This window comes from Salvelinus alpinus, chromosome 33 (assembly GCF_045679555.1).
Source record: "Salvelinus alpinus chromosome 33, SLU_Salpinus.1, whole genome shotgun sequence".
In the NCBI taxonomy this organism is placed as follows: Eukaryota; Metazoa; Chordata; class Actinopteri; order Salmoniformes; family Salmonidae; genus Salvelinus; species Salvelinus alpinus.
Genome location: NC_092118.1, coordinates 20,815,841 through 20,833,574, shown reverse-complemented (window position 1 = coordinate 20,833,574; position 17,734 = coordinate 20,815,841). Strand labels below are relative to the sequence as shown.

The 17,734-nt window shown below is 40.9% G+C and overlaps 2 protein-coding genes across 3 annotated transcripts; both read right to left on the bottom strand.

The window, feature by feature from the left end:
* Positions 1-290: 290 nt before the first annotated feature.
* On the bottom strand, positions 291-12,521 carry LOC139562975 (programmed cell death protein 5-like). 2 transcript variants are annotated; one of them, XM_071381192.1, is made up of 7 exons: positions 12,332-12,521; positions 7,524-7,553; positions 6,724-6,767; positions 6,350-6,411; positions 6,132-6,223; positions 1,450-1,521; positions 291-1,372 (listed from the first exon to the last, which is right to left on the bottom strand). In XM_071381192.1, exons 1-7 carry the CDS (start codon positions 12,395-12,397, stop codon positions 1,325-1,327), a joined length of 414 nt encoding a protein of 137 aa, XP_071237293.1. In that variant the 5' UTR covers positions 12,398-12,521; the 3' UTR covers positions 291-1,324. The 2 variants fall into 2 exon arrangements, with proteins under 2 accessions (XP_071237293.1, XP_071237294.1); XM_071381193.1 differs by lacking the exon at positions 7,524-7,553 and having other exon boundaries at positions 12,332-12,520.
* Positions 12,522-12,671: 150 nt separating this feature from the next.
* LOC139562870 (5-hydroxyisourate hydrolase-like) lies at positions 12,672-15,112 on the bottom strand. Its single transcript, XM_071380988.1, has 4 exons — positions 14,868-15,112; positions 14,385-14,524; positions 13,946-14,081; positions 12,672-13,714 (listed from the first exon to the last, which is right to left on the bottom strand). The coding sequence occupies exons 1-4, from the start codon at positions 14,919-14,921 to the stop codon at positions 13,625-13,627; spliced, it is 420 nt and encodes a 139-aa protein (XP_071237089.1). The 5' UTR covers positions 14,922-15,112; the 3' UTR covers positions 12,672-13,624.
* Positions 15,113-17,734: the final 2,622 nt, after the last annotated feature.

Here is a 17,734-nt window from a genome sequence, read left to right as displayed (position 1 = left end):
TCCTTTTGATCAGACCACGGTCGTCCGAAAATGAGACCAGAGCCACATTTAGGGGGCGTATCATGATCACAGCCAGAAATGCAGTGACTGGATATTATGAATGATAGTGCGGGGTATATTTGCCATATACCGTATATTAACAGCTCTTGTGTTATGTTCTTCTTTAGTTAACCTTGTTATATGAAATTATGGTTTCAGAGGAAAGAAAAAACAGTAATCTAGTGTATAATTATTGTTATTATAAGAGGAACACTTGTTTTATGATCAAGAATGACTCCTTGTCTGCTTGATCAATGCTGACATTGATTTATTGGGGTGAACACTATGAACATGAAACCAAATCTCCCATGAACTTATCTCCAAATATTCAGTAACATCATGCTTGTAAGAACATCAATGTACTGTCAGATATCGAGTATTACCTGTGGCAGGTGTACAATAGAATCAACCATTCATATATCTGTGGTCTCACCATACACCTGTTCAATATGAGTGAAGCAGGAAGTTCTTCAAGTGCTGTTATAGACCAACGATTGAGATAATTTAACAAATCCTGCTACAAATACATGTCTAAGCCTCTTAATGCACATACTGCATACATTTCAGCATAGAGTATTTGAACCTAGTGAGTCAAAGCAACTATGTAATGTCAGCCTATACATTAGGATAGCCTAAGACACTACCTAGGATGCCTTGTAAAAAAGATTGACTACATTTTAATACAAACTATATTTTTCTTACGCCATTGCTCTTAAGTGATTATACTTTTTTAATGAAAGCAAATGTAGTGCAAACCCATATGACCAATCAATGAGTCTTCAATCACTCAGCTCAAAGACAAAATATCATCATGATAAAACTGTTGATAATTTATGGAATAAGCATTCAAATGTAAGGCTTTTGTATTTTTTCAAAATATAAACTGTTGGATACAGGTCAGCAAAAATTTACAAAAAAGAATGAATATACCCATGTGCTCTGTCCAATTTGATGGTTTCACTATTTACTGAGTAGCAGCAGACAGTATTCACAAAGCAGTCTCTAGAAAAATGCATCAGCAGCAATATACCCTAAGTTGAATTTTGTTCTGCTTCTTGTTGTGGAGAAAAAGTAAAACGTGGTGAAAATGGATATAAGAGAGAATATAGTAACGAGTTCCAGATGCACACAGGGGGTGATGTGATATCCCTGGGTGCATCACTAATGCAGGGCCTTTGGCAAGTCAAAGATGGCCGCCAACGAGCAGAGCCCTGCTCCAACCTATCCAGTCCTGAATCCCGCCCTAAGCCAGCCGTGTGACTGGCTCCTGAGCTCCTTCAACGCATCAATCATCATCCTCATCATCTGAGTCCATCACCTTTCGTCGGTTGAACTGTGGGGAGGAGAGGGGATGCAGTCAGTTAAAAGTCTGTCTGAGATCGTGATATTGTATTTGATCTGTGGACTCACCTTGACAGTTGTCTTTTTTTCTGTTTGCTGACTAACTTTTTCTAGGATGTCGATCAAACCAGTCTCTGAAATCTGAAAAGAGACAATCCAAATGTAAGGAAGAGCCAATAGCAGATGGGTCAAGTCAGTGCTTTTCATAGAGAATTTTTTAAATGTTTAAATGTTTGCATGATAAGAAAAAAATCAGAAAATTGCATGTGAATTCACAGGGGAAATATGGTCCTGCGTGTGACTGCTTGGGGCAATGCAGTCACTAGTGAAGAGAAAGAACCGTCAGGCTGTCTAAGTGGGTTTTTTCAGGTCGCGTAATTTTTTTTATATAATATACACTGAGTTTAAAAAACATTTGGAATACCTGCTCTTGCCATGACCGACTGACTAGGTGAATCCAGGTGAAAGCTATGATCCCTTATTGATGTCCCTTGTTAAATCCACGTCAATCAGTGTAGACGAAGGGGAGGAGACAGGTTAAAGAAGGATTTTTAAGCCTTGAGACAATTGAGACATGGATTGTGTAGGTGTGCCATTCATGAGAGGGGACGCAGTACTACATACTATGTTGTATTGTTGTCTCTACCTTCTTGCCCTTTGTGCTGTTGTCTGTGCCCAATAATGTTTGTACCATGTTTTGTGCTGCTACCATGTTGTTGTCATGTTGTGTTTCTACCATACGGTGTTGTCATTTGTTGCTGCCTTGCTATGTTGTTGTCTTATGTAGTGTTGTCATGTGTGTTTTGTCCTATATATATATTATTTTTGATCCCAGCCCCTGTCCCCACAGGAGGCCCTTTGCCTTCATTGTAAATAAGAATTTGTTCTAAACTGACTTGCCTAGTTAAATAAAGGTTAAATAAAATAATAGGGTGAATGGGCAAGACAAAAGTTAAGTGCCTTTGAACAGGGTATGGTAGTAGGTGGCAGATTTTTGCAATGCTGCTGGGGTTCACACGCTCAACAGTTTCCTGGGTGTATCAAGATTGGTCCACCACCCAAAGGACATCCAGCCAACGTGACAACTGTGGGAAGCATTGGCGTCAACATGGGCCAGTATCCCTGTGAAACGCTTTTGACATCTTGTAAAGCCCATGCCCCAATGAATAGAGGTTGTCCTGAGAGCAAAAGGGGGTGCAACTCAATATTAGGAAGGTGTTTCTGATGTTTGTGCACACACATATAGAGTTGAAGTCGGAAGTTTACATACACCTTAGCCAAATGCATTTAAACTCTGTTTTTTACAATTCCTGACATTTAATCCTAGTAAAAATTCCTTGTCTTAGGTCCGTTAGGATCACTACTTTATTTTAAGAATGTGAAATGTCAGAATAATAGTTTACATACACTAACAACTTAGTTTATGTAAACTTCTGAACCACTGGAATTGTGATACAGTGAATTATAAGTGAAATAATCTGTCTGTAAACAATTGTTGGAAAAATTACTTGTGTCATGGACAAAGTAATGTCCTAACCAACTTGCCAAATGTATAGTTTGTTAACAAGAAATTTCTGGAGTGGTTGAAAAACAAGTTTTAATGACTCCAACCTAAGTGTATGTAAACTTACAACTGTATATGTATATATATATATATAAAATCGCAGGAAATTAGCTTTAAAACGGCAAAAAGTTATTTCAGCTCCATGGAGAACTTCGTAGAATTGCAGGAAATTGGCTTAAAAATTGACAAATTTCTCTACACCGCCAAGATGGGGGCCTCTAAAATGTCACAAGACGCAGGCCTCCTAATTGTCCCTAGAATTTCTAAGCAAACAGCTGGAGGCAGGGCTTTCTCCTATAGAGCTCCATTTTTATGGAATTGTCTGCCTAACCATGTGAGAGATGCAGACTCGGTCTCAACCTTTAAGTCTTTATTGAAGACTCATCTCTTCAGTAGATCCTATGATTGAGTGTAGTCTGGCCCAGGAGTGTGAAGGTGAACAGAAAGGCTCTGGAGCAACGAACCGCCCTTGCTGTCTCTGCCTGGCTGGTTCCCCTCTCTCCACTGGGATTCTCTGCCTCTAACCCTACTACAGGGGCTGAGTCACTGGCTTACTGGTGCTCTTCCATGCCGTCCCTAGGAGGGGCGCGTCACTTGAGTGGGTTGAGTCGCTGACGTGGTCTTCCTGTCTGGGTTGGCTCCCTTGGGTTGTGCCGTGGCGGAGCTCTTTGTGGGCTATACTCGGCCTTGTCTCAGGATGGTAAGTTGGTGGTTGAAGATATCCCTCTAGTGGTGTGGGGGCTGTGCTTTGGCAAAGTGGGTGGGGTTATATCCTGCCTGTTTGGCCCTGTCCGGGGGTATCATCGGTTGGGGCCACAGTGTCTCCTGACCCCTCCTGTCTCAGCCTCCAGTATTTATGCTGCAGTAGTTTGTGTCGGGGGGCTAGGGTCAGTCTGTTTTATCTGGAGTATTTCTCCTGTCTTATCCGGTGTCCTGTGTGAACTTAAGTATGCTCTCTCTAATTCTCTCTTTTTTTCTTTCTCGGAGGACCTGAGCCCTAGGACCATGCCTCAGGACTACCTGGCATGATGACTCCTTGCTGTCCCCAGTTCACCTGGCCGTGCTGCTGCTCCAGTTTCAACTGTTCTGCCTGCGGCTATGGAATCCTGACCTGTTCACCGGACGGGCTACCTGTCCCAGACCTGCTGTTTTCAACTCTCTAGAGACAGCAGGAGCGGTAGAGATACTCTCAATGATCGGCTATGAAAATCAAACTGACATTTACTCCTGAGGTGCTGACTTGTTGCACCCTCGACAACTACTGTGATTATTATTTGACCATGCTGGTCATTTATGAACAATTGACCATCTTGGCCATGTTCTGTTATAATCTCCACCCGGCACAGCCAGAAGAGGACTGGCCACCCCTCATAGCCTGGTTTCTTCCTAGGTTTTGGCCTTTCTAGGGAGTTTTTCCTAGCCACCGTGCTTCTACACCTGCATTGCTTGCCGTTTGGGGTTTTAGGCTGGGTTTCTGTACAGCACTTTGATATATCAGCTGATGTAAGAAGGGTTATATAAATACATTTGATTTGATTCTCGCCTCCTACCTCACCCATAGCCTAAGCCCCACTTTTTTCAGTTAAGGATTTTTCCTAAGCATTAACAATCACAATTGTGTTTAAACGTAAGTTCAATGATATACAGTGGGGCAAAAAAGTATTTAGTCAGCCACCAATTGTGCAAGTTCTCCCACTTAAAATGATGAGAGAGGCCTGTAATTTTCATCATAGGTACACTTTTACAGACAAAATGAGAAAAGAAATCCAGAAAATCACATTGTAGGATTTTTAATGAATTTATTTGCAAATTATGGTGGAAAATAAGTATTTGGTCAATAACAAAAGTTTCTCAATACTTTGTTATATACACCCTTTGTTGGCAATGACAGAGGTCAAACGTTTTCTGTAAGTCTTCACAAGGTTTTCACACACTGTTGCTGGTATTTTGGCCCATTCCTCCATGCAGATCTCCTCTAGAGCTGGCTAGGCCACTCCAGGACCTTGAAATGCTTCTTACGAAGCCACTCCTTCGTTGCCCGGGCGGTGTGTTTGGGATCATTGTCATGCTGAAGGACCCAGCCACGTTTCATCTTCAATGCCCTTGCTGATGGAAGGAGGTTTTCACTCAAAATCTCACGATACATGGCCCCATTCATTCTGTCCTTTACACGGGTCAGTCGTCCTGGTCCATTTGCAGAAAAACAGTCCCAAAGCATGATGTTTCCACCCCCATGCTTCACAGTAGGTATGGTGTTCTTTGGATGCAACTCAGCATTCTTTGTCCTCCAAACACGACGAGTTGAGTTTTTACCAAAAAGTTCTATTTTGGTTTCATCTGACATTCTCCCAATCTTCTTCTGGATCATCCAAATGCTCTCTAGCAAACTTCAGACGGGCCTGGACATGTACTGGCTTAAGCAGGGGGACACGTCTGGCACTGCAGGATTTGAGTCCCTGGCGGCGTAGTGTGTTACTGATGGTAGACTTTGTTACTTTGGTCCCAGCTCTCTGCAGGTCATTCACTAGGTCCCCCCGTGTGGTTCTGGGATTTTTGCTCACCGTTCTTGTGATCATTTTGACCCCACGGGGTGAGATCTTGCGTGGAGCCCCAGATCGAGGGAGATTATCAGTGATCTTGTATGTCTTCCATTTCCTAATAATTGCTCCCCACAGTTGATTTCTTCAAACCAAGCTGCTTACCTATTGCAGATTCAGTCATCCCAGCCTGGTGCAGGTCTACAATTTTGTTTCTGGTGTCCTTTGACAGCTCTTTGGTCTTGGCCATAGTGGAGTTTGGAGTGTGACTGTTTGAGGTTGTGGACAGGTGTCTTTTATACTGATAACAAGTTCAAACAGGTGCCATTAATACAGGTAACGAGTGGAGGACAGAGGAGCCTCTTAAAGAAGAAGTTACAGGTCTGTGAGAGCCAGAAATCTTGCTTGTTTGTAGGTGACCAAATACTTATTTTCCACCATAATTTGCAAATAAATTCATAAAAAATCCTACAATGTGATTTTCTGGATTTTTTTTCTCACATTTTGTCTGTCATAGTTGAAGTGTACCTGATGAAAATTACAGGCCTCTCTCATCTTTTTAAGTGGGAGAACTTGCACAATTGGTGGCTGACTAAATACTTTTTTGCCCCACTGTATGTCCACATATGCTTTAGGTCCAGTTCTCTCACCTTTCCTCCCAGCTGGCCCATGCGGGCCATCTGTATGAGGTAATTCTCCACTGCTTTGGCCTTCTCTGGCTTCACCAGAGCCAAGTTACTCACTGCAACATACAAACATAGCAGGCTTTTAGGCAATGGAGCCACCTATTGCTAACCAGGCATAGGTGCTGAAAGTTCCAATATCAGATCAATGATTCATTCAAACCAGGGGGATATGAAAGACCTACATCTGGCGCGGGCGAACTGGTCTAGAACCTGAGCCAGCATGGAGTTCCTCATCTCTGTTTCCCTGTGAAAAGACAGTACAGAAGATTATAGTTAGGCCACAATGGCTACATTTACACAGGCAGCCCAATTGGGCTGCCTGTGTAAATGAAGCCAATTGTTTTATCACATTGGCTAGCTTTATAAAAAGTCTGTCACATAGTTCTTCATAAACCAGAGCTGCAAAGTGCAGGTCAAGACATGCAACATTAGCAAACTACTGTGAACTAAACCAACAACAGGGGAGACATCTGTGTCTCTGAAATGTAGCTATACTCAGCACTGAGTTGTGAATGCATGACAGGAATAAAAGTTTTGATAGATAATGAAAACTAACCTCTGTTTGGCCTCCTGCTGCCCTTGCTGGTCATTTGAAGAGTCCTGGGAAGCGAGGGGAGAAAAGAGAGAGTCAAAGTCCACACCTTTCTTTAGTTGTTTACAAGAGGACAGACCAGCCAACAGGCTACTGTATCACACAGCCATGCTGAGCGCGCACATCGGCTCTCTCTTGAAGTGTAGCCTAATATTAATGTGAATTTTCCCCCACCCTTGGAAAGGGACTAGATCTTTAAACAACAGTTTGAACTGTACCAAAACGTGGTTCAGAAAACAACCCTTTGCCCCCTCCACTATCCCTACGCCTTTGGAGTTTGCAGATCTGAAAGAGCCTATTGGTAGACTGGGTGGAGCCATCCCCGTATTGATTACATCTGCCCAGTTCCTTCAAATCTAGCCTACCTCAAGAGGGACAGGGAGTGGGACACAATTAACTCTAGTATAGTAGAATACAAAGTTAATATTTACAGGTTTCTGGAAAATATTTTTATTCAAAGCTTTCAAAATAATACAAAAACATTTAAAAAATGTTTTTTAACATATAAAAAATGTTTTTTAACATATAAGCTTCACTCAAGCTTAATAACCATGTCCCAAACCATTCACAATCCATCATGATTCTGGCATTCAAACATTTTGCTATTCCTTTATTGCAAACATACTTGGGTCACATTTCTCATGGAGCACAAGCAGAACTGGCAGACATGCTGCATTGCTCAGTCCAGGTCATTAATTATACAGCCTTTTGCCATGTCACCCTCATCACACAATGTGCAGTACAGTAGCTGTACAGCAGCTTACCCCCGGATTCATTTGGTTCCAAGACAGACTCTGAAAAATTAGCAACTCAAACTCAATGACAACATCTCTGTTGGAGGAAAGGATTCCTAGTGTGTCTACGTCCATCCCATTCCCAATCTTTTGACTGATAATCTCTGTCATCATATTTAGGTATAACCCATTCATAGACACTAACTACCTTAAGCGCCTATTGACAATAGGATCTTCTGGCCGGGGGAGTTTTGTTAAGAGCCCCGACACTCGTTGCGGATGTTAAAACGCATTACTTGCAGTACGGTTTTGGAAACATAAGTAACATTTCATATATGCGAGAAATAATAATAAATACAAAAAAATAAAAGGTTAAATTACTACACACCTTATTTTAATTTTTTATTATTAACCTTTATTTAACCAGGGGAACTCATTGAGACCAGGGTCTCATTTCCAATGGTGCCCTGAGAAAAACAATTCTAGCATGATCACTACAAAGTTACAGTTACAACATTTCAAATAAATTGTTACATTCAAAAGGTTAGTAGAAACAAATATATACAATCGATCAAATCCAGTGCAGTTTTCATTGGTCACATTTTTTATTATAGCCATAAATTCACCTTTTGGGACCAAATAATCAAGTTTTAGAGTGACCTGTAGGTCATTCCAGGTCTGAGGGGCATAGTAACTAAAAGCAGTCTTCCCTAACTCAGGAGACCCATGGAATCTCTAGTACCAACCAGTCTTGAGAGAGAGTATTATACAGATTTCCTATTTAGAATTGAGATGAGGTAGTATGGGAGTTTCTGGAGAAGTGCTTTATATATTAATATTAGCCAATGTTGGGTCCTTCTGTTACTCAGAGACTCCCATCCAACAGAACTATAAGAGAAAATGATGCGTACAGAAATTATCACCAATGATAAAACGAAAGGCTGAGTGGTAGACTGTATCTAGAGGTTTTAACAGAGGCTGCCATATGCATGAGGATTGAGTCGCCATAGTCAATTACTGGGAAGTGTTGCTTGAACAATCTTCCCCCTATCTTCAAAAGTGAGATTATTTTATTTCTATACAGGCAGTGGCGTTTATACTTGTCACATATCAGTTTGCAAACAATGTAAAAAAAAATTACTTAATAAAGCTGCATACAAACATGGTCTCTTTTTTGCTTTCTTGACTAAAGCAGCTCCAAAATGCAGGTGTTTCAGCCTAGCTCAGTGCTTTCTGTGGTGGAAGGGCAGCCAGCAGAAAATATTGAGCATAGGGATTGGTAATAGAGGTCGAGCGATTAATCGGAATGGCCGATTAATTAGGGCCAATTTCAAGTTTTCATAACAATCGGTAATCGGCATTTTTGGACACCGATTGTGGCCGATTACATTGCACTCCACGAGGAGACTGTGTGGCAGGCTGACTACCTGTTACGCGAGTGCAGCAAGGAGCCAAGGTAAGTTGCTAGCTAGCATTAAACTTAACTTATAAAAAACAATCAATCTTAACATAATCACTAGTTAAGTACACATGGTTGATGATATTACTAGTTTATCTAGCTTGACCTGCATTGCATATAATCGATGCGGTGCCTGTTAATTTCTCATCGAATCACAGCCTACCTCGCCAAACGGGTGATGATTTAACAAGCGCATTTGCGAAAAAAGCACTGTTGTTGCACCAATGTGTACCTAACCATAAACATCAACGCCTTTCTTTAAAATCATATATATTTTCAAACCTGCATATTTAGTTAATATTGCCTGCTAACATTAATTTATTTTAACTAGGGAAATTGTGTCACTTCTCTTGTGTTCCGTGTAAGCAGTCAGGGTATATGCAGCAGTTTGGGCCACCTGGCTCGTTGCGCACTGTGTGAAGATAATTTATTCCTAACAAAGACTGTAATTAATTTGCCAGAATTATACATAATTATGACATAACATTGAAGGTTGTGCAATGTAACAGCAATATTTAGACTTAGGGATGCCACCCGTTAGATAAAATACGGAACGGTTGCGTATTTCACTGAAAGAATAAACGTTTTGTTTTCGAAATGATAGATTCAGGATTTGAACATAGTAATGACCTAAGGCTCGTATTTCTGTGTGTTATTATGTTATAATTAAGTCTATGATTTTATATTTGATAGAGCAGTCTGACTGAGCGGTGGTAGGCAGCAGCAGGCTCGTAAGCATTCATTCAAACAACACTTTAGTGCGTTTGCCAGCAGCTCTTCGCAAGGCTTCAAGCATTGAGCTGTTTATGAATTCAAGCCTATCAACTCCTGAGATTAGGTTGGTGTAACCAATGTGAAATGGCTAGCTAGTTAGCGGGGTGCGCGCTAATAGTGTTTCAATCGGTGACATCACTCGCTCTGAGACCTTGAAGTAGTTGGCTTCTGTGGAGCGATGGGTAACGATGCTTCGAGGGTGGCTGTTGTCGATGTGTTCATGGTTCGAGCCCAGGTAGGGGCAAGGAGAGGGACGGAAGCTTTACTGTTACACTGGCAATACTATAGTGCCTATAAGAACATCCAATAGTCAAAGGTATATGAAATACAAATGGTATAGAGAGAAATAGTCCTATAATAACTACAACCTAAAACTACTTACCTGGGAATATTGAAGACTCATGTTAAAAGGAACCACCAGCTTTCATATGTTCTCATGTTCTGAGCAAGGAACTTAAACGTTAGCTTTTTTACATGGCACATATTGTACTTTTACCTTCTTCTCCAACACTTTGTTTTTGCATTATTTAAACCAAATTGAACATGTTTCATTATTTATTTGAGACTAAATTGATTTTATTGATGTATTTTATTAAGTTAAAATAAAAGTGTTCATTGAGTATTGTTGTAATTGTCATTATTACAAATATATATAAAATATATATATAGCATTTTTACAATTTTTGTATTAATATATATATATATTTTTTAAATCGGCCGATTAATCGGTATCGTCTTTTTTTGGTTCTCCAATAATCCAGTACCGGCGTTGAAAAATCATAATCGGTCAACCTCTAATAATGAGTTTGCCCCACAAAGATTTACATGCTAAAATCGCCACTGTATAAAGGAAATCAACCTTTACTTGCAACTTTTTGTTTTTTTAAAGGCCAACTTATCATCAATCCAAATGCCTACCTACTTATAAATGGAGAACTAGCTCAATTTGGGCTCCTCTCTAAGTCTTTAAAATCAATTTTACAAGACCTGGAGAAAAACAAACTTGGTTTTTATCAACATTCATTTAAGATCTGTAATCGATTCTTGAATTGAATCAAAGCCAAGCTGAAGGTCATGAATGGCTTGCTGCACTGAGGGGGCACGTTAATAAATTACTCATCTGCATAGAGATGTAAGCCCCAGTTATTATTATTCAGGGACAGACCAACATTATTAATGTAAATAGTGAACCATAAAGGGTCTACAGTAGTATTGAGCCTTGTGGGAGTCCTTTGGTTATGTTAATAAAATTAGACTGAACTCCATCAGAAGATATGCATTGACTTCTGTCGTGCAGTTGCCTGGAAACCGGACGTTGAATTACATTGAATCCTACGTTGCGCAGAAATGTGCATTTCAGTCAAGAAAGTTTCCTCCCCCGACCTCTACAAGCCAGAATGTTGAATAAAATAATATTACAGTGTACTTATCCAGTTGTACGTGCAGTTGGTCCTTTTGGCAGTAGTAATGTGAAACAATATATCCACAGGAAAGTATAATTACATAAATGTTTCAAAGCACTGGTAATGTGTTCAGATTTCTATCAGAACAATGTAAACACATGCACGAGCTCGGCAAGTACGCACACATCTCGTGCATGTATTTTTATCTTCTGTGAATGTTTCAGGTGATAGAAATCTGAGAAGCGCTTGCTGTACTAATTAGCTCTTTGCGCTTCGAACACCTGTGCGTAAACGGAAGACGGACACAACAAACTTTTGTCACTGAAAAACATACTGTCAGCTGCAGCTGTTTTAAAATGTGATATGAAAGTTGAGGGCTTTATGTTTCTAGAACTATACCGCAATTGAGAATCGATTCAAGTTTTGATTGCTGTTTTGGCTGCCAGAGCCAACTCGCCTCTAAACAGAACATGTAAGGTCCTTGGACTAAAAGGAGTGATTTTAGGCTCATTTAGTCCAATATTGGGCTAATCTCGGTATATCTATTCAGTAAAGTGTTTTGCTTAATGAAGCTTTAGAAATCAGTGCCAAACAGGCTTGCTAGATAATCCAGACAGAGGGTGGGCTACTAACAATTATGTTCAGTTGATTGCTACAAACTAGGTCACACTACTCTCGCACATGTGCACCTAAACACCTGGGCACATGTACGCGCACCAGAGGAGCCGTAAGGCGGGCACGCGATTCTCAACCCGAGGAGTGGGAGACGCGAGCGCCAAAATCAACTAGTCATTGTCCTGTTCATAAATTAAATGTATGTTTGTTTCGCCTATTCGTTGAAGTGTCTGCTATTCATAAATGTTGATTAAATCACATCATATAGCTTACTAGCTACTTACTAGCTACGAGTATAACTCGTGTCTCACTATGGCATGAGTTTACTAGCTAACGTTAGCTAGCTATCAAGCTACAGTATCTTATAACTAACTACGTTAGCTAGTAAACTAGGTACTGAATTATCTGGCTGCTATGCAAACATGCAATGAACAGTAACAGAGAATTTGTTAAAGATGGTGATAGGTTAAAATACTCGAAACTTGAGCTATAAGGCTAACACTAGTTAGCTAGCGACAGAATGAACAGTGGATCTCCATATATGGTCGGAACTATGCATTTTTGGTCCCCTCAGGTTCTCTCCTTACCCCATGTTTTGACTGCAGTTCGGCCATGCGTTGCCGCCTGATAGCCTCCAATTCATCGTCTGCCATTGTGTTCGAATTTATAGAAAATAGACCTTATCAGTGGTAAAATAAGAAAATCTGTCACTTCACGAGTCTTGTGGAACTGTTTCGTTAGGGGCCGGGCCCTGCTTCAGTATAATATAATCGATCTCAGAATAATCCAATATCCATCCAGAGTAAAGCAATCGAGCCACAAAAGGATGATCTCGTAGAAATGATGAGTGGCTGGACAGTTTAGGCCTACCCATCAACCAGTCACACTTACAACATAAAATATAATTAAATTAGTCATACATAAACATAAGATTGTAATTGTTTATTTTGATATCTAGATTTTCCAAAATGAATTGAAGGACACAAAAATGGGTAATCAATATTCTGAAGGAAATGGCACACATCACAACCCCACTGTCCAATAAAGCTTAGACATTTTGTTAATATCAGATCAAACATTTAAAAAAGTGTTTGCTGTCATCGATTGGTCCAAAAGGCAAGTGAAACAAATGACTGGGATCTCTCAGAGAGCCATGGATGACAGGAGCACATAACAACTGTTACTGGTAGACATGTACCACATAAAGGATACTGTTCTTGTGTTCTGTACTCAATAACTATAATAGTATAACTAGTATTACAGAAGAGTGCTTTCTGAGGTACATTTCTACCTATAATAACTGAAGGATGACTTTCAACCACCTGAATAGGCCCAGGTGACAGGTGCGGGTCACAGTCAGCCAGGGGCGCGTTCAGCAGGACACAACGTCTTGGAACGTTCAGATGTTTATTCTTCATAACATATTTCTATCTGACATGTAGAACAAGGAATCATGTAGACTCTGGTCATGGCATTTCTATCTGCAACGTGCAACAATGTTTAATCTCTCTTGGACAGACTACGTAAACATAAATGGTTCTGTAGATCTGGCATGATAAAACGGGATGAGTGAGATAATGAGCAGCATTAGTTCCGGTGCTTTGGATTAATCACGATTTCACAGGTGTTAGCATCTTTCAAATTTTGTAAGGGGAGGGGACATTTGAACCATAGACTTGCCCGTAACTTGCAAAGAGAGAAGGGTGGATCTCTTCGTTCCGGTTCCGATCTCTTCCCTTAACACATATGGACCCGGAACTTAATCAAGCATCTGACAATTACGCAAGACATTAGTTCTGGGTTAACCGTGATTAGACAACGTTTGACAACTGAATGTGGCCCAGGTGAAAGATGGTGAGTGGGGGTGAGTGACAGACTCTCTAGCTCCCCCGGTAGGTAGTGTAGGAGAAGCGGCTGCAGAGCAGAGGAACATGGAACTTCTGACTGTGGTCCGTTATGGTGAAGACTATCTGTAGATAAACACAGACCACCAATGTGTTAGTAACCACTCAGCCAACCAATAGGAGCTACCGAAACATTTAGCGTTCAGTTAGCGATCGCATAGCTGACAAGGAAATAAACAGAAGCTGATTCTGTAGATATAAAGAAACATTTATGTCTAACTTTATATGTCCAACAGTCATACATTTAAATGCACCCTTTCTTTATGATAAAAGCATTGAAGACTGTCTTCAACTAACCTCGACGTATGGGTAGAAAGAGGTCTCTCCCAGACTCTCCCAGTATTGGCCTGTCTCAAAGCGCATCTTGTACACTGCTGGAGTGAACGTTTCTCTGGTGATGAGTCCTGGGCAGCGCCCATCATCATTAGTAGTCCTGAGAAGAAATTATTTAAAATTATATAAAATACTGAATACATTGGACATTGGTTTGATGTGATCCTGAAATAAGCCTTGGCTCATTAACATTACTACCGGTATAAAGATATTCATGTTTGATAATATTATGCAGCCCTACTGAAAGAGGCTGTAGAGGTGAATCTGAAATGTCTAAAATAAATACTAAATGTGTATTTGTCTATTATATTGATTATTATGAAGCTGATAAGAAATTATTGTGTTAATTTTCATTCTATGTCTATGTTAACTGGTGCTGCAGCACTCTCTGTGATGAGGTTACCCTGTGGTGAGAAGGTTCCAGAGTGAAGTGGAGGGATCCATGCGATGCAGGCTGAGGGCCATGTGGGCTCCAGGGACGCCCATCCCGGTGTTCAGGACGTGAGTGGTCAGGGGGCTGTATGGAGCTGCCATCTCTGCACACTACAGCGCATACACCGACAGCATAGTGAGTAAACATTATGGACATATGGCTACTGTAATTTTGCACACTATATACAGAAAGCTGTAGGCTAACTGTAGCCTATAAATTATTTATTATTTGGGTTAAAATAGAAGTTAGGCTTAGCTGAACGCCTAATGTCTATGAGCTGAACTAACCCAACATTTGTTATATTTTCCCATCTTTTACTTTCGCTTTATTATTTTCATGAATTTCATAACAATCCTGCAGACAAACGAATGTCACATGTCAATAATTTCGGTTTATAATATTGTAATACAAAAAACACTATTTCTGAAAATCAAAAGCAATATATTAGCCTACCGTGTATTCACCCAAAAGATGATCCTTTATGTGCTGTAATCGGCTGGTACTCATGCGCGCTGATTTCAAAGTAATCCCAAACCAGTTTTCCCCTCTAGTGAAAAGTATGGCATTTACGGTGAATTAACTGTAACAGATTTTAAGCACAAGTTCAAAACTCACGAGGTTATTCATATGACTAGGGCTGCTCTGTTTGCTGTTGCAACTTACATATCTCGTTGGGAGGAACATCAGCATTTGTTAATGGTTAAGAATATGCAAACATCCCAGTCACAATTGGCCTTTTAACATTTTTGGAAACAGGCTTGGGTCAAAGTGCGTTTTAGCCCACGTTAGATAAGTCCTTAATAATGATAATAGTGAGGATTGTAGGCCTACATGCCATTATTAGCATAATTGTGTAGCCTAACATCGGTTCAGTCAGGGTGAATAACATATCGCCTACTGCTCTACACAGGGGAGCAAGCTTAAAAACATCCCAACACTGCTCTATGAGTTGCTTTATTTCCCTTTCAATCCAGTTTAGAAGCTAGTTGTATATAATGTACAGTGCATTCAGAAGAATTCAGATCCCTTGACTTTTTCCACATTTTGTTACCCTTATTCTAAAATTGATTACATAGTAGATTTTTCCCCTCATCAATCAACACACAATAGCCTATAATGACAAAGCAAAAACAGTTTTTGTTCGAAATTTTAGCAAAAATAAATAAAAACGAAAACATTTCATTTACATAACTATTCAGACCCTTTACTCAGTACTTTATTGAAGCACCTTTGGCAGTGATTACAGCCTCGAGTCTTCTTGGGTATGACACTACAAGCTTTGACACTACAAAAATTAGTTTTTGCTTTGTCGTTATGAGGTATTGCGTGTAGATTGATACATTTTTTAAATGTATTTATTTATATAGCCCTTCTTACATCAGCTGATATCTCAAAGTGCTGTACAGAAACCCAGCCTAAAAACCCAAACAGCAAGCAATGCAGGTGTAGAAGCACGGTGGCTAGGAAAAACTCCCTGGAAAGGCCAAAACCTAGGAAGAAACCTAGAGAGGAACCAGCAGGTCTGGGACAGGTAGCACGTCCGGTGAACAGGTCAGGGTTCCATAGCCGCAGGCAGAACAGTTTAAACTGGAGCAGCATCATGGTCAGGTGGACTGGGGACAGCAAGGAGTCATCATGCCAGGTAGTCCTGAGGCATGGTCCTAGGGCTCAGGTCCTCCGAGAGAGAGAAAGAAAGAGAGAAAGAGAGAATTAGAGAGAGCATACTTAAATTCACACAGGACACCGGATAAGACAGGAGAAGTACTCCAGATATAACAGACTGACCCTAGCCACCCGACACATAAACTACTGCAGCATAAATACTGGAGGCTGAGACAGGAGGGGTCAGGAGACAATGTGGCCCCATCCGATGATACCCCCGGACAGGGCCAAACAGGCAGGATATAACCCCACCCACTTTGCCAAAGCACAGTCCCCACACCACTAGAGAGATATCTTCAACCACCAACTTACCATCCTGAGACAAGGCCGAATATAGCCCACAAAGATCTCCGCCACGGCACAACCCAAGGGGGGTGCCAACCCAGACAGGAAGACCACGTCAGTGACTCAACCCACTCAAGTGACGCACCCCTCCTAGGGACGGCATGAAAGAGCACCAGTAAGCCAGTGACTCAGCCCCTGTAATAGGGTTAGAGGCAGAGAATCCCAGTGGAGAGAGGGGAATCGGCCAGGCAGAGACAGCAAGGGCGGTTCGTTGCTCCAGAGCCTTTCCGTTCACCTTCACACTCCTGGGCCAGACTACACTCAATCATATGACCCACTGAAGAGATGAGTCTTCAGTAAAGACTTAAAGGTTGAGACCGAGTCTGCGTCTCTCACATGGGTAGGCAGACCATTCCATAAAAATTGAGCTCTATAGGAGAAAGCCCTGCCTCCAGCTGTTTGCTTAGAAATTCTAGGGACAGTTAGGAGGCCTGCGTCTTGTGACCGTAGCGTACGTGTAGGTATGTACGGCAGGACCAAATCGGAAAGATAGGTAGGAGCAAGCCCACGTAATGCTTTGTAGGTTAGCAGTAAAACCTTGAAATCAGCCCTTGCCTTAATAGGAAGCCAGTGTAGGGAGGCTAGCACTGGAGTAATATGATCAAATTTTTGGGTTCTAGTCAGGATTCTAGCAGCCGTATTTAGCACTAACTGAAGTTTATTTAGTGCTTTATCCGGGTAGCCGGAAAGTAGAGCATTGCAGTAGTCTAACCTAGAAGTAACAAAAGCATGGATTAATTTTTCTGCATCATTTTTGGACAGAAAGTTTCTGATTTTTGCAATGTTACGTAGATGGAAAAAAGCTGTCGTTGAAACAGTCTTGATATGTTCGTCAAAAGAGAGATCAGGGTCCAGAGTAAAGCAGAGGTCCTTCACAGTTTTATTTGAGACGACTTTACAACCATCAAGATTAATTGTCAGATTCAACAGAAGATCTCTTTGTTTCTTGGGACCTAGAACAAGCATCTCTGTTTTGTCCGAGTTTAAAAGTAGAAAGTCTGCAGCCATCCACTTCCTTATGTCTGAAACACAGGTTTCTAGCGAGGGCAATTTTGGGGCTTCACCATGTTTCATTGAAATGTACAGCTGTGTGTCATCTGCATAGCAGTGAAAGTTAACATTATGTTTTCGAATGACATCTCCAAGAGGTAAAATATATAGTGAAAACAATAGTGGTCCTAAAACAGAACCTTGAGGAACACCGACATTTACAGTTGATTTGTCAGAGGACAAACCATTCACAGAGACAAACTGATATCTTTCCGACAGATAAGATCTAAACCAGGCCAGAACTTGTCTATGTAGACCAATTT